The sequence below is a fragment of the Sceloporus undulatus genome, chromosome 4 (assembly GCF_019175285.1).
Source record: "Sceloporus undulatus isolate JIND9_A2432 ecotype Alabama chromosome 4, SceUnd_v1.1, whole genome shotgun sequence".
Lineage (NCBI taxonomy): Eukaryota > Metazoa > Chordata > Lepidosauria > Squamata > Phrynosomatidae > Sceloporus > Sceloporus undulatus.
Window position 1 is genome coordinate 84,237,957 of NC_056525.1, and position 17,595 is coordinate 84,255,551.

Sequence of the window (17,595 nt, forward strand, 5' to 3'; positions counted from 1 at the left end):
CTTATGGAAAGTATGCATATAATGGATTCACCTAGGTTGTTATTCTGTTTACCTGTTGTAGATGTCTGCCCCCATTCTCATTGGCTGGACTGCTCTCAGATCCATTACTGCTTCCAGACTGGTCTTTCTCATTTAGCAACGCAGTGGCATATGCCAGTGTATCCTAAGAAAGAGCAAATGAGTTAAAAACCATGCTGAGAGGTTTATATAATCTCATTTTACCAGAGTTATTGCCCCCTCTAGCAATAGCTAAATACAAGTATAACTTTGGACTAGCTCAAATACTACCCACATCAATCTGATGGTGGAGTTTCTATCTACGAGCCTTAACATCCTGACTCATTTTTGGAAGTAAAGGGCTATAAGAAATTCCTTAATTAAATGCATCTGAAGTAGATTCTAGTAAGTTTCTGCATATATGATTGTAGCTTGACTTATTTGTGCACCAAACTTGCAACAATTTTGGAGAATAAAACTAAAAACATTAGCCTATAATACAGAGAAATTTTCAGGCAGAGCTCTAAAAATGAATAAAAAGATAGGAATGCACTTTTTGATTATGTGTGCAACTTTATATTGATTCAGAAGGCTCATATATCAGTAGTGTCATATTTAGACTCACCTGTGCAGAAATAGTGCGCTGAAAAGTTTTGGCAGTTGAGGTTTCATTAGATACATTACTCTGTGGAGCCCAATAATGTTCAGACATCTAGAGAAATGGGAAAGCTTCCATTAATGGAAAGGGCAAAAAGTACAGTTTAAATGCTAAGGCTGCTGCCTTTAATACCTAATGTAATCTGAAGTAGTACATGGAAATATGGTTGTCCCTTCCTCTACATGCTGCTACTAGTAATCCCCTTGCTTCACTAAAGGGTTGGAGGTGCACACAGAACAATATGGGGTAGGATGTTGGAGCTGTTGGAGCAGGAAAATAACTGTAAGTTATTCTCTTGCATTTACTTAACCTGCTTTTTCTTATTCCATTCTGAGGGTAAGATCGTTTTTAAAAACTGCAATCAGCTGTAAGCTTATACAAATAAGTATTTCCAACCCACATTAGTCTACATTAGTTTGCACTGCAGCCATGTGAAGAAACATTTGTACCTTTATTTGAAGCCACTGCACAGCCCAACTCCAATGATGTGAATTCTCCTTGAAATAATCCTTAGCAGAAGAGCACCTTGAAAATTTAAAGCAAATTATTACTTATATAGCTGAAGATATTAAAGGGACACACTCCCTTTTTGCATTCAAAACTTAGTTGACTGTCCTAGCTTGAAAGCTGGCAACACAGACTAGAGGGGGTAGAATTTTCAAAATGATTTCCTAGTCCAAATTCTGAATGTAACATGTAATTTTTAGATGCCAAATCAAAACTTTTTTTAAAAAATGGCTTTAATTTTTTTTAAATTGGCCTTTTAAACTTAGAAATGCTTGTTAGAGTGCTCTAGTCTTTACCTGTCATTATAATGATGTTCATTTTTTTGTATCCCACTTCAGTGTGGCTAATATTGGAAACTGTTTATTTTTATTTTGTATGTCTGGTTATTAGTCATTTTCTGTGTCATCCTGATAACTAGGAAATATTTTAATAAATAAATAAATAAATTTCAGTAGCCCCATTATTAGTAGCTGATCAAAAGAACTCATACTCTGTTGTGGTTTGGAAAATATCAAGGATAAAAGAATTGGTAATTTTTTTGAAGCATTAAATTATAAACAATTTAGAAGTAACATAGTATAAATAAAGGTCAGAACTTCTTACTTCCTTTGTGGCTACACTTACTTCTGAGCAAGAGTGACTAGGAATTTGACACACTGGTAGCAGCGACTGCTGTCCACGTGGTTACTATGGTGCATGAGAGCTGTTGAAGAAAGAGTATAAAACAGTATTAGTGACTAAAAGTGGATTCTGTTTTGTGCAGGAAAAAATCAGTAGTTAAGCCTCACTTTAGACGTCATGTCATATCAGTTTACACTAGTTAAGATGTAAGAATCTTAATTATGGTTGAAGCTTATTCATTCCTACTTCCATGATGCTCTAGCTTCTGCTGACAATGGCTGCTATTATGATTTTTTTTCAATTTACAATAATTTCAAACAACAGTGAAGCCTCCTTAACACTAGTTGTTGATGTTGTGTCTTCAAGTCATTTCTGACCCTAAGGCAAACCTATTAGAGGGTTTTCTTGACAAGATTTGCTCAGAGGGTTTGCCTTTGCCCTCCTTTGAGGCTGAGGGGGTGTGACTTGCCCAAGGTGACCCAGTGGATTTCCATGGACATGTGGAGATTCAAATCCTGGCCTCCACAGTTGTAGTCCAACTCTCAAACCATTATACCAACTCCAAGCAGTCTTGGATGAAACTGATTATCTTGATCCATTTCAAACTGGCTTCAGGTCAGGATATGGAGTGGAGAGTGCCATGGTCACCTTGGTTGATGATCTCAATCTGTGCATCGACAGAGGAAGTGTGGTCCTGTTGGTGCTCTTGGACCTCTCAGCAGCCTTCGATATGATAGACCATGGTATCCTTCTGGAGTGCCTGAGGGAATTGGAGGCACTGCTCTGCAGTGGTTCCAGTCCTATCTCTCAGGCAGGTTCCAGATGGTGTCACTTGGCGACAGTTGTTCGGCCAAGAAGGAGCTCAAATTGGGCGTCCCTCAAGGTGCAATACTGTCGCCAATGCTATTCAACATTTACATGAAGCCACCTGGTGAGATCATCCAGAGACATGGGGCGGGTTGTTATCAGTTTGTTGATGACACCCAAATATGTTTCTCCATGTCTCGGTCTGCTTCAGTGACCAAGGAAGGCATCTTCCCTCTGAATGACTGCCTGAAGTCAGTAATGGAATGGATGATGGAAAATAGACTTAAATTGAATCCAAATAAAACGGAGGTACTCGCTATAGTCAATCTCAATCTGGGTATGGTGATAAGCTCTCCACTTCTGGATGGGGTCACACTTCTTCTAAAGGACTGTGTTTGTAGCTTGGGGTTGCTCCTGGACTCGATGCTCCAGCTGTCATCCCAGGTGGATGTGACAGCCAGGAGCGCCCATTATCAGCTTTGGCTGATTCGCCAGCTACGACCCTTCCTGGAATGGGAAAACCTAGAAATGGTTGTGCATTCACTGGTAACCTCGTCTCGATTTCTGCAATGCGCTCTACATGGGGCAACCCTCATGCCTCATTCGGAAGCTGCAATTGGTCCAAAATATGGCAGCCAGATTGGTGACAGGGAGTTCCAAATTTGATTCTATTACACTTATCTTAAAATCCCTACACTGGCTGTCCATTAGCTTCTGGACACAGTATAAGCTGTTGGTTATTACCTATAAAGCCCTGCATGGCTTGGGCCCATCTTACCTGAGGAACGCCTCCTCTCATACAATCCTTCCCGCACTCTCAGGTCCTCTGGGAAGAACCTACTGCAGTTAGAGAGAACTAGACTGAAGACAACTTCCCAGAGGACGTTCTCTGTTGTCGCCCCAAAAATCTGGAATGACCTGCCGGATGAGATCTGTCATCTAACATTTTTGGAGGCCTTTAAGATGGCAATAAAAATGGATGTCTTCCGGCAGTCCTTCCCAAACTGATCTCCTCAGAATTTTCACTCTCCATTAGTTTAGCTGTACCCACCGGACTTTGATCTCGATTTATTTTATTAACCATTTTATTGGGAATTGTTTTTAATGGTATTTTAGGGTGGGAGGGAGATTGGTGAACTAGGATCTAATATGTCCTGTTATGCTTTTATCTATTGATAGTCATGTTTGATTTTATTGTTTTTGTTTGTTGTTACCCGCCTTGATCCAAAACAGAAAGAAACAGGATACAAATAAATATTATTATTATTATTATTATTATTATTATTATTATTATTATTACCACCACCACCACCAGCACCATGCTGGCTCCTTTAATACTAACATGGCATAATATCTGAGTCTAGCTAATGATATGATACATTTATTGATAAATGTCTTACTGAATAAAAGTAGCTGGGGCTCCTTTCAGAAAACTGAGTCCCAAAACAAGTTGTAGATGAAAATACAATAAAATGGACAGTAAACATTGTTATACTATTATTGTCAGATGGTTTGCACTGGCAACTTCCTTCCATTTTAAAGTGATTCACCAGGCATCTGAAGATACGAAAATCTCCTCATGTGCACGAAGCTAGTTATATGCTTCTGATTCTTGTCACTAACACTTCACAGCAGGTTTACTAACCTAGCAATCCATTTTCAGTCTCAAATGCAAATTTGATCCGCTCTATCTGCAAAGGATCTTCAATAATCTGTGAATAAAAATAATTAATTATAGTGCCACGTATGCTGGCATCCTTTTAGTGACATCAGTGCACTTCTTTTGTTGTTGTTGTTGAAGAGAGAAATTGCCACTTCCTCACACCCTGATCCACAGCCCTAAAAACTCACCTTTTGCCTGCAACTGCCACCCCTGAACACAACTATTTAATGGAGTGGATGACAGGGAATTATTTGGTTATATTCCTATGTATGCATTACAACAACAACATTATACTCAAAGACCTCTGAAGGACCTTCCAGATCCCTTTGTCATTATGTGTCCAGCTACAGGGACTCTCTGTCTTCCTGCTCTCTCTTGCCCATTAACAATAGCTGTGTTACAGGGTCTCTTCAGGTAACAGTTGAATCCTGTGGGAGGAGAGATGGAGTGGAGTTCTACCTGGGCAAAATGTATGCTTCTTCTCCTCTTTCCATGCAGTATCTTGGCAAGTGCCCATTTTTATTTATTTAATATTCCAAGTTTAGGTCTATACTGAGACACAGGGTTCCTCCTCACGTGATTTACCGTATTTTCCAGCGTATAAGACAACCCCCAACTCGCATGCAGGCAGCGCCCTGGCCTACTATAGGCCGAATTAAGGGGGTCTGGTGCCCATATGCGATGGCTTGAGGGGGCCTCTGTGGAGGCCTGGAAGGCGGGTTCGGAAGTGGCAGTAGGGCCTCCTGCAGTCCAGCCCAAAAGAGCACTTGAAGCTGCAGAAGAAGCCGCTGGAGCAGAGCATCCTGGGTGGTGGCGGCGGTGAGGCATAAGGGGCCGGCTCTTTCCCTAGTCCCGACCATCCCTCTCCCACCGGACCGGCTCTGGAGACGCTTCTCCGCCACCTTTTCCGGTTTCCAGCCCCCACCATTCCCTCACCTCAGCTGTAATGGTGGCAAGAAAGGGAGCCCGGCCGCGGCACCTGATGGGATAGGAACCCGCAAGGACCCTGCCCCCGGAGACAAAGAAGTGGCTGTGCTATTCGCCTGTCTCTGTGGAGGCCGGCAAACGCTTAACCTGGTCTATAAAATGGGGCTAAAAAGTTGTCTTATATGCCAGAAAAAACAGTACATTTAAAGAAATGCTCATATGAAAACAAAAACCGGATTAAAAAAAGATGTGAAACAAGAAAGATAAAGGTATCGTCCCCATGTTTTAAAAGCCCCTCCCTTGCCATCAGTGATATTCCAAAAGCTGCTGAAACAGAAGTTTTTGCATGCTAGTGGAAAGACACAGGGGTGGGAGGAGCACAATCTACTTTCCGTTTGGAAGGGAGTTCCACAATCTAGGAATAAGAATCAAGAAGGCCAACAATGCTGACTTTGATGACTGCAAGATTGGCAGATTGGTAGTTTGAGACCCAAGTGCTGTGCAATGGAGTGAGCTTTGGTCACTAGTCCCAGCTTCTGCCAACCTAGCAGTTCAAAAGTATATAAAAGTGGAAGCGGATAAATAGGTATCAAGTTGCTGGGAAGGTAACTGTTGGCATTTAGTCATACTGGCCACATGACCATAGAGTCATCTTTGACAATACTGGCTCTCTTGGCTTAGTAACAGAAATTATCACTGCCCCCTACAGTAGAACGTGACTAGACAATCTTGCCAAATGGGAAACCTTTACCTTTTAAACCCTTCTTAATTATGGCTACAGGTTCTATCTCTTTAGATATTGGCACTACATGATTCAGGGTGCAAATAAAGTCAATGTTAGATTGTAGTACTGTTGGAATCATAGCTACATTTCATTACAGGGTTTTCTGTTCAATGACCATGAAGGCACTTTACCAAAACATTATTATGCAGCATCTTAACTACTTATAATCTTTGTGTAACCCAATAATATCAGTAACGTTACTAAAAACAGCAGGTATGAGCAAGCATAAGTTAAACACTTTTAGTAATCTACACCGATGTTCACAGAAGAGTTAAGCAATCTTAGTTTTTACCCACTGAAAGCAATTTGACTTACAAAGGGTCAACTTTTACTAGTTTATAACCATTGTTAAGCCAGAAAGACTAATAACACAGTCAAGCAACATGACATTACTTATAAAATCAAGGACTACTAAAGGAAACACTGCATATGCATAGAATACATGGTGTATATCAGTTAGCTCCAAGAAGCTAAAATTATGTTCTTTGCTTTTGGCATAATCATCTATACATAAACATGTATACAAGATGAACAGAAAGGAAAGAAAAGCATGGAAGAATACTTGGCATTAAGGTCTCTTCACTTACCAATATTTCATGAAGAAGCTGGAAGATGTTCTTCAGTTCATGAGGTGGCGCTGTCTCCAGCTGATTCTGTTCAGTTGAAGAAGGTGGAAGGAAATGAATATATGAACTATTAGAGATGGGCAATGTGTGGTCCTCTAGACATTGTTGGAATCGAATTCCCATTGGCCCTGCTGATCACAGCCAACAGTGAGAGATATGAGAATTGCAGTCAACAGCATCTAGAAGGCTGCACATGGTCCACCTATGGGAAAACTATAACAATTAAGAGAATCATTTATTTTATATTTTTAGAAACCAATAAATTGTACCATTGAGTTGGGGATTTGCAATTTATCAGCAAACTGTGAAGAGAAGCATACTGCAATATGTTTTATAACCCATTCTGGGGTCAGAAATATTTATTTCTGGATTTTTTCCTGGAAAGTAATGATTTAAAAGTCTAGGATGTTAGAGGACAGATAGTAAGAACAATACACATTAATGGAGAAAATTATGGAAACAACTGAGAGATATGGAAGTGCTTGGCTAAGAGATCCAACTTTTTCTACTGAATATGTTTTATTTTGTTTTACCTATTTTATTAATTTGGAATTGTACTATTCAGTTCTCAGCTCTATTAGGAACCATGACAGCTAGACGGATATTGTATGCTAGTATGACAGAACAGCGTCTGCAAATGTATCGGGGGGTTGGGAACTGCAAAGCAGAACCATTGGTCATTTAAAATCTCTGGAGAGCTATCATTTCGTTAGTTCTCCCACTGTAGAGTAAGACTGTGCCTAGATTCTGTATTGCACAGTTCTAGTGGAGAAACACACACAAAAACCAAGCATCATGTTTTAAAAATTTATTCTGACTAGTTTCTCCTTACCTTGATCAAATGCAGTATAGTAAAGGAAAAGTGCTCATTACAAAAGCAGCAATACACCACCATCTCAATGAGGACAAACAATGATCCAGTTAGCTCTCTCAAGGCATGCATCACCTAATGAAGAAAAAGAAAAGTCTAAGTAGTAGGGAGATATTTTCTCTCTCATTCTTTTTTGAAAAGTTAGATTGGCCTGTTTTAAAATTCATTTGTATTATATTGAAGGCTCAACCAATAATCAATAAACAGAGAGTTAAAACAATAGCATACCTCCATTAAGTAAGGCTTCCCTTCAGACAGGAACATCAAAGCTTCTACTTCTTCATGGAGACTAAGAAGCGCCCCTGAGTTGGTAATGCTAAGGGGTGAACGCAGAACAAATAGACCAGGAGCTAAAAAGAAAATACAAATATGCAAATGTAAAACTACGAAGTCCTGAAAACAATGATTTTAAGAAAGACTTATACCCTGATAGGCAATAGTAATTGAAAACAAGGTCTGTATACTAATGCGTAAACTACTGCAGGCTGATACTGTGATGTTTCTGGATCTATGTAGAAAATGTTGATGGAGTTATTAGATAAATTAATGTAAAAGTATAGTTATGTATACAATGTGTAGTATATGTTATAAAGTAAGTATCTATTGGGAGGGAAGGAAAAATAGAATATTGGGAGTGACAGGTGATTGGCTGAATGATGATGTTGTTGTGTATCTTCAAATCATTTCCGACTTATGGCAACCCTCATGGTGTTGTCTTGGTAGAATTTGTTCAGAATGGGTTTGGCCTTGTCTTTCTCTGAGGCTGAGAGAGTGTGACTTGTCCAAAGTAATTCAGTAGATTTCCATGGCCGAGTGATAATTTGAATCCTGGTCTCCCAGTGTTCTAGTCTAACAATCAAGCCACTACACCTTGCTGGCTGTTGTGAATGTATGAGGAATTTTTTTAAAAAAACAAACATATAGTGTGCATGATAGTTGGACTGATGAGTTAGAAATGTTAGGAGAGTTATTCAGCAAATATGAGAGAGTTGTGAGCATGTCAGTCAGGACTTTTATGTATTAAATACATAGTGATGTTATGTTCAATTTCTGTTTAATAAATCATTATTTTTACATTATATACTTGATCCTCTTGGAATACTAGATAAGGAATATTGAGTTCAGGCACACAGTTTCTTTAGTGCAAGCACTTAATCAAAGGGGTGGTACCCAGTGGGAAAATCAGATGAATAAAGTTTTGCATCAGAACTACAAGGGGAACTAGAAAGTCCTTCACATTTCAGCCTAGCAATATTACTGGGACAGGAGGAGGTCCTCATATTGGAAGCTCTCAGAATTGGTAGTAGTGACAGGATTTGTGAAAGTTCACGTATTTAATGGCAGTGGTCGAAGTAAGTGGAAGCCCCCACAGATAACTTTATAAAAGCTGTACATACTGTACTATGTTAAGATCATGATCTAGCAGAGGTCACTGAGAGGAAATCAACTGTACTTACCTACATTTCTTTGTGAGGAAACATCTGAGAGCAGGACAAGCAGTGCAACAGTATTATGGAGAAATCCAAACTCCCGTGCTTGTGCTGAACTCCACCTGCGATTCTATTTTGGGAAAGCAGATTTTAAAGAAAGAGCATGAAGTATAAACCCTACTTAAACAGCCAATATCTTCATTTAATGAAGATCTATTCTCACTCCTGAGAATATCAATCACAAAACTAGTTTTGCCAGTACAATATGTCCTCAGACAAGATCTAGGAGTGAGGGGCAAGAGGAGAGGACACATTTACAGTAGTCATCTTTGCTTGTATGATACCAACAACAGTTGTGCTCATGGAAGCACGTAAGCAGCAAACTTATATGATTCTGTATGGAGAACATGCAATACTATCCTTTAGCCCCTAAGGTATTAGCCTTCCTTTTGAGACTGCAAACTGGAGACAATTCAGGTGGTAGACACATCACACTTTATAGTGCTGCAATATGTAGACCACAATAAATCAGAAACTAAATTATACTGCAAACAGTGATTTCTTGCAGATAAAATAATGCATGGAATAGAAGTATTATTTCTATCCTTAATTCCCTAGATACTACAGGAAATACTCAGCAGTGCTTGTAACAAACTCAGAACTATCTGCTTAACTCTGTTGAATGTAACATGATTTAGTACCTGGTTTCTGGCTATTTAAAGCTAGACTTATGGAAAATAGCTACAGAGAGATTTCCTCTTGCTTTGGCCATCCTGTTGCAAGAGGAAGACAAGGGTAATTTTTTGTAAGGTTACTCAAACCTCAATAGTTGGTTTTACATTGAACATATGAACTGGAATGAAACATATTGTACTGAAAATATTAGACAGTAAACATAAATTGTTACCTGGTTATTCTGCCGATTTGGACCTAGAAGAAAGTTGATCATATGACTCAAGGCAGAATGCCTGAGAAGAAGATCACAAGCTTTTATACCCTGCTGTGAAAATACAGGCAGAATGGTTGATTACACTCCTTCAGATGCAGAAAACATGTTTAAAGACTAAATAATCTGAATACTTTAAATAAATAATAGTTCATTATTATTATTCAGACATTTTGCTAGAAACTCTTTATAAAACCAATTTTGATTAATTTTATTTCAAGTGTACCAATCTGCAGGGTTTTGAATATCTTCAACTCTAGACTGCCCTCTAATTTATAATCAAACGTAACAGGATTATAAAATAGACTATAGATACAATATTGGTTTGAACTATTTTCAAAATTTAACTGCAAAATGCAACATTTTGTATGCTGTTCCATGAACTGTTGTGCAAGTATTACAGGAGACCTGTTCAACCAGGTATCTGGAGTTCCATGAACAGTATGAGAAGGAATTGTGCAACTACATGTCCCTACCTGTTGCTGCATACAACTCCCTAATGCAAACACACATAAGCACCTGTGTGCAAAGAGGCTCACTTTAAATCTGCAAGCTCTGAATGCATGGCAGGAGAGCAAACAATTTCCCATTAGAAAATACCTGGGGAACTGCATATTTTCCAGCCATTAGGATGTGATCAGAGTAAATTCAAGTTGTAATTTTAAACTATAAATAGCTAGACACTGAATTCAGAAAGAAAAAAAAGAACATTTGTGTAAATCTTGAAACTGTTCTGATTTATGAAAAAAATGTTTTGCATGCGTTTAGGAAAATTTTATCCAAAATATTTTTGTTAGCTAATGTACATCTATGTATTACATTATAAAGATATTTGATGTATTTACATATTTGTGGTTTTGTACACAAATGTTGATTGAATTGTTATGAAATGTATTGAGTATAATCTGGAGAACTGACATATAAATATAAAATAAAAAATTTGATGGTGAAATTAATTGTAACAAAGGCTAATAAAACAGACAAACAAGTATGAATGCTGAAAGCTACCATTCTGTGAGCCACAGAGATTTGTCATTCACACCAATGGATCCATGTCCTCATCCAACAAATTCATATTTTATAAAGTACTTTTATGTCATAATGACAATGTTTTCCACAGCATATAAATACTGCACAGGAGTTTTAGAGAAGAATGGAAGAAATAGAAAAAGAAACTATCTTTTTACCTTTTGTACAAAATTGCTGAACAAGAAGAAGTACTGGGCACAGTTTTTGCAGTTTTCAGGGACATCTTTGTCCAATAACCCAAGCAGCACCTCCACTAACTGATGAAGACTTTTCAACTGTCAAAAATTGAGTTAAGGAGAATTTGTATTATCAGAATGACAGTTTCAATTAATGTACGTTAAATGATGATCCAACCCAGTATTCTGTTTGTAAATGTGTTGCACTTGGTTCATGTAACCATCTGCCTTTGTTTTCTTAATAGCTCATGCTACATTTTTTTACAGAGCATCACAGATACTTTGAGAAATGTCTTCAGAATAAACAAACTTGTTCACATATGTCCCATCATCAAACTCAGCAGAAGAAAGCTGGGAACCATTTGGAGTCCGAGCAATTAAACACATCAACTAAGTAGGGCACTAACCAGATAAACTAAAAACTTGCCATACTCTGAGCATTTGTAGCAACATTTTTGCTATGCGTGCATGTAAAAAGCTATGATGAATATGTAAACTCCCATGCTTTTGCCTTTGAAATTTTACCTGGAGCATTGCTCTGCAGTTATAATAATTATAAACATGTTCAGGAAGAATTAAGAACAGGATGTGAAATTGAAGGCTTTCATCGTTGGTATCCACAGTTTTTTGTTTTTTTTCTGGGCTATGAGGCTGTGTTCTAGATTCCTGATGTTTCACCAGCAGCTGTGGCTGGCATCTTCAGAGAATGCTGGCATGGAAGGGAATGGGGTATATATACTGTTGGTTGAAAGGAAGCGATTTGCATGTTAATCTGTGTATTGTTCTGTTGTTGAATGGCAGGGCCTCATGGTGTCTATTTAATTAATGATCCATTGTCTGCTGGGAAACCCCCCTCACCCTGGGTGGTTTTCATTTCCATTTGCTGGGTCTTGATTTTGGTGTTTTTCAGGACTGGTAGCCAAACTTTGTTTACTTTAAGGGTTTCTTCTTTCCTGTTGAAATTGTCCAGGTATTTATATTTTTCAAAGGCTTCCCTATGCATTCTGACCTGACAGTTGCTGGCATGGTCCAGAATTTCAGTATTTTCAAGCAGCATTTTATGCCCAGGATGGTGTTCTGCTACTACTGATTTTTCTGGCTGATCCAGTCTGTTCCTTGATTCGTGTTTGAACGGTGCGTTTGGTGGTCCCTATGTAGACTTATCCGCAGCTGCTTGGTATGCAATTCGTCTAGAACACGGTTCTTCTAGAACACTGCCTCATAGCCAGAGAAACCCACAAAAAACTAATTAGAGCAGGATTTTCTTACAATACTGGATTCTGCTCTGACACATAATAATCACAGGACCATAAGAACGAACATCTGCCTGAATCAAGAAGTCACATGATTCTGGTTTTCACAAAAAGTAAAGAGAATAAAATAATGACTAAGGGAGAAGAACAAGGGGGAGACACAATATACATTACTTTTAAAAACAGCAGCAGCCTACTATTTTCAGAAATATGACAGCTTTCACAATACAGCAGTTTATTTATTTATTACAGGTACATATTACAGATTATGTACATATTACTAACCTTCTCCTGATAAAACAAGGCACTGTCTAGTGTTTTTTCAAGAATGGTGGCTACAGCAACTCGCACCTCTCTTACACTGCATTCCAGCAGATAAGTCCTGAAATACACACAGTGAAGATACAAAACAGAGCTCGTCTCTTTCATGTGCTAGTTTAAATCTTCAAGCCCTTCCTTTACTGTGAAATCAAATATTTCCACTTCTTTGACAGTGGGAAGACTGGATATGGTCACTTAAAAGCCAAACTGTGAGCACCCAATAGCATATAAATGGTATCTCTATGTGTGTGACAGAAATTGTTGAAATCAGCAGGATTTAGTACCGTAACAAATTGGTTGATTAAAAGGAAGCAATAATTGACTGCCTGAAGCAATGTAGATAGGCTTTCCACTTCGAAGTTATTCAGTGTTTCAGAGCTTGTCATTGGGAGCAGACTTGCATCTAACTGCTCTCTCTGTCTGTCTTTCTTCACTTAATGTTTTTTTCATATTCATGTCATATATTATATTTAATACTGCTGCTAGATTTATATTAAATATAAATTCAAAATGTTGCCTAAATAGATCTGCCTCTCAAATTGCACATATTTTGCTTGAACTCCAATACAATTCTGAACACATACTGAATACTTGCACTCTCTGAAGAAAAATAAAAAATATGTTGTATTTCCTAATATCGTCAAGTCTTACTACCACAGAGAATTTTTTTTAAAATAACAGGTTAGTTATTAACATCCAATGGCTGTAATCCTGTTGATGAGGTATGCTTGTGTAACTTGGGGTTGTGTCAGCATGTGTCTTATTCGACCCTGCAGAGGGAGGTATTCAACACCTACTTGGTACAACCTCCCTCTTTCCCATATTAATTGCTGGCTGAGGAAGGGGGTTGGCCAACATCTGGCTACTTTTCTGCAGCTGAAATAAGAAAGTTGCTATCACTTCTTGAATTTCCAGGTGCTGACCAGGCATCTCCCATCTTTCTCTAGCCAGTAAATGATTGGAGGAATGTGATTCACAACTGCCCTGAATGATGGTGCTAGTAAAAAGGAACTGTATATGTGGAACATAGACCAGTGTATCATTTTGCAAATGATTTTACCACTTACAGATGAATGCCCTGAGAACATGTAAACAAGGTTTTTTACATGTATCAATATATATACATTCTGTTCCGCTACATAGTTATTAAATTAAAATGTCAAAGGGAAAGTGCAGACTGGATACATGCCTACAATGCTGACAGTATTTTACACAGAAAATTAGTAACAAAATACTGAATTTAAAACTGAAATAGGTAGTGTATACAGTTATAATCAAAACAATAAAGATAAAACAGTATACACTGGTTCCACCTGTTCCAATTTCATTCTCTTTCACACCACTTATTCTCAACCACAACAGCCAGTCAATATTCTTGGCTCACAGTCCTCACTGGGCTATGTGTGTTATTTCCCCTCCATTTTCAGCTGTCTTGTTTTTCTTTTGTTTTTTGGCCCTGAGGGGCAGATGGCAAGCTGTAATTTGAAGAAACTGATTTCTTCAATAATATCTATGGACATATCTCATTTCCATTCCCTGGGATACCATTTAATTCCTTGTCCCACCATCAGGAGCTTCTTTTTAAAACTTTCTTCTCAACATTTTGTGCTATTGAGTCTTTACAATGCTGATTTTTGGTAGCTTTTTCCCTCACCTGGTTGCTTTCTCCTAAAGAATTTGGTAATATCTGAAAATGCTTTTGTCACCCTGAGTTTGGCAATGCAGCTGCACAAACATAGGAAGAACTGAACTGGAAGTAAGCAGATGATATGGTGGAATCTCATTTAACAGATAAAGACTTGTGTACTTAGGCTGATACTTACTTTATGAGCTCTCGTCCTTCTGCCTCCACTAAGTATTCAACTAACCATTTGCAAGCATCAAAGCTTTTAGATACCAAAGCATCAATGGTTGCAATCCATTCTTCTGTGTCAACCCTTAAAGAAAGTAAACAAGAAATGTCAGAAATTCTACAATATATCATATTTCTTTCATAAATATCCTTTAAATGACTTGTTACCTGAGTTTTTTCTTGGTTCGCAGATACGTTTGAAAGAGGAACTGGACTGCTAGCTGTAAACTCACTCTTGCCATTGATGGGTAGTGAGGATGCTTCAGTTTTGTCTATGAAAAGGTAAGATCTCACTTACTGTTTCAGTTTTCTTAAATATAATTTTCAGATAGGAACTGAAATACTATCTAACTCAATCATAGGATAGGATGTCAGAGGTAGACAAAGTGCAGCTTGCAGGCCATATGACACACACACACACACACACTTTTTCCCCAGTCTGCAAGCCCACCACTACTCATCTTAAGAGGAAAAATCTAACCAAAAAGGTTATTTTGCTTTTCCTGAAGGCATCTAGGATTGGCAGCTTTGCCATTTTTGGTGTTGATTGGTCCCAGCTCTACCAAATTTCCCATAACACAAACAATAAAGGAACACAGTAAGCAAGGAAGGAGGAAAATGGAAGAAACTGTGTGTTTTTCAACAGGTTGTAGCTCTCACAGGATCTCTTTGTGCAATAGCCCATCTCAGTGGCAGGGTAAAATAAAGAAGGTTCTTTTGGGCTACCGTTAAACATGCCTAGCCTGGTGTCATTTATTTTTCCATTTTGGTACTAAACAAGGAAAAAACATGGATTATGTGCTAGGAGCTACAGTTTGGAAATATTTTTTTTTAAATCTCTTGCACCTTATTGATTGATTGACTGAATTTATACTCTATCCTTCTCCAGGGGAAAAGATGCAGCATAGGCTCAGGGACAGCACCAAGGTGATAGAGAAGGACCCTAATCCTTTTTTCCTTTGTACTTTACATTTTTGGGGTATTCATAGTTAGATTTATCCAGTTTTTTTAAAAATGTTAGCCAGAGTAAATATTTTCTTGATGTTTCACAATTAATGATGTCAGAGGACAGTATATCATATCATATCAACAATATCTTAGTTTTCCAGATATATTTTTCTGCTTGATAGTAAGAATGATTATTTGTTCTTGGCTTGTTCCTCTTATCTAGGCTACAGAAATATTCTGTATTCATTTCACATAACTAAAATACTGAATTCACTACTCACCGCATTTAATGAAGCCAATGATAAAACAAAACTAAAATAATCACTGCTGTAGACATCTCTGTTCTTCATAAACTTCAGGTTTTCATCCCTCACCATCTGCAGATAATACACAGATGGTTTCAGTAATATGTCAAAAGTGTGTTCACAGTCTCTAAACCTAAGGTATTACATAAATATTACACCTGTTTAAAAAGTGCCACACAAAAAAAAGCAGTATCCTCAAAGAGCAGGTTGCTTACAATCTAGAAGCAACATATATTTTGGCTGCATGAAAAGGCACATACAGTGGTACCCCGGGATACTAAATGACCGCGTTACGAAATTTCCGGGATACGAAAAAATTAGATAGGAAAAAACTGTTCCGGGTTACGTTTTTTTTTCGGCTTACGAAAAATTTTTTGGTGCTTTTCGGCGCTTTTTCGCACGAAATCGCGGCTTTCCAGCGCTAGCGGCTATGGCTTTTTCGGGTTGCGAAATCTTTCGGGTTACGAACGGCGCCGCGGAACGAATTAAATTCGTAACCCGGGGTACCACTGTATTGTAAACCAAATGTGATTACAATCAAGGTAATCCATTCATACGGGAAAGCTAATTAAAACACAATTTCATTGTGATGCTACTGTGGGTGGAGGAGATGGGGTTGGATAGAAAGATAATTCTATGTGAGACAGTCAAGGAAAAATGAAAAAGAGATGGAAAATAGCCCAATTGTATCCATCTGCTAGGTGAAAAGCCATCACTGATGGAACAGATTTCTCTTTTTCCTGCTGCAAGCCCTCAGTATGCCATCCAAATATCCTCAGGACTATAGCCCCCTATGAGCATATCTGAAGGGTGAAGATGGCACAAGGGAAAAGAGAGGAAGGGAAAAGCCCATTGTACAAATATTCTGCTCTCATGGTGCTGAATATTGCCCTAAGTATGCTTTTGGTTTCTTGTTCTCTAAGAGGAAACTTCAATACTAGAAAGACTATAGAAAGGTAACATTTCAGAAAATTTTTCAGAAGCCTGAGTTATCCACTGAAATGGGCAGAGAAATTAGGAATACAGTTAATTTAACTCCCATGACATGAAGGAACAGCCTTCAATTATATAACTTTAAAGTCATCAATATTTCTTCTCACTGCTGACAAGCACAGATACCAGAAGATTATCATGACTTTTTGTAAGAGCTTTTTAAGAACATTTGCCTAGCCACTGTTTATGGATTCTCATAATGGCCTAGTCTGATACTCACCATACTTCATTTAGGGGAGACGATCTAGATAAAACATTGCTGATGAGAAATGAACTGCTTCCTCTCAGAGCCTCAGCAGACAGGCCAGGAAATGAGCCGGTGCTCACCCAGGTTGGTCCCTGGGTTGGTGCGGAATTGGGTGGGTGTTCACACACTAATCTCATGCTGACTCTAGACCCAGGACTGCTGTGCTGCTCCTTACCTTGCCAGCTGTTGATCCAACTGAGAAGTCCCCTAGTCACCCCATCTGATGCAGAAATGGAGTGCCTGGCTGCAATCATGTCGCCAGGTACCCCATTTCCACATCTGACACAGCGACTGAGGTAAGGAGCATAGAAAGGGGCCTGTCTGAACAGCCTGATTTTGCTGCTGAGTTTCTTAGAAACTCTGTGCAAAACCAGGGCTCTATAACCCAGGGTCAGAACAGACCCCCCAGGCCCAATTGTGCCCAAGGTGGGGGGGTTGGCATGTGTTGTCTAAACTAGACAACGCAAGGCTGAGGGGATGCTGAGAATTCTTCAAAGTCTAGGTCATCAGTGCTTTTGCTTTGAGGCAGATGATGGAAGATAGCAGTGCTACAATAATTTTTCAGCCACTAAAGTAACATCTTAATTTCCCAAACATAATTTTGTTTCAGGATCATTCAGACAGTAAAAAATGA

General features: G+C 38.6%; 1 protein-coding gene across 3 annotated transcripts in view; it reads right to left on the minus strand.

The window, feature by feature from the left end:
- The window catches only part of USP24 (ubiquitin specific peptidase 24), a 113,163-nt gene that overhangs the window by 3,660 nt on the left and 91,908 nt on the right, over positions 1-17,595 (minus strand). For 2 of the 3 annotated variants that reach the window (XM_042466206.1, XM_042466205.1), the window contains exons 52-66: positions 15,698-15,793; positions 14,637-14,740; positions 14,440-14,553; positions 12,581-12,677; positions 11,025-11,141; positions 9,799-9,891; positions 8,919-9,021; positions 7,690-7,811; positions 7,423-7,536; positions 6,552-6,617; positions 4,236-4,302; positions 1,787-1,865; positions 1,105-1,180; positions 623-709; positions 53-163 (exon numbers count right to left, since the gene is read on the minus strand). In XM_042466206.1, the coding sequence (XP_042322140.1) occupies positions 53-163; positions 623-709; positions 1,105-1,180; positions 1,787-1,865; positions 4,236-4,302; positions 6,552-6,617; positions 7,423-7,536; positions 7,690-7,811; positions 8,919-9,021; positions 9,799-9,891; positions 11,025-11,141; positions 12,581-12,677; positions 14,440-14,553; positions 14,637-14,740; positions 15,698-15,793 (1,446 nt within the window). Of the gene's footprint in view, positions 1-52; positions 164-622; positions 710-1,104; positions 1,181-1,786; positions 1,866-4,235; positions 4,303-6,551; positions 6,618-7,422; positions 7,537-7,689; positions 7,812-8,918; positions 9,022-9,798; positions 9,892-11,024; positions 11,142-12,580; positions 12,678-14,439; positions 14,554-14,636; positions 14,741-15,697; positions 15,794-17,595 lie in introns of those variants that run through there. The other variant, XR_006103806.1, reaches the window with a different exon arrangement.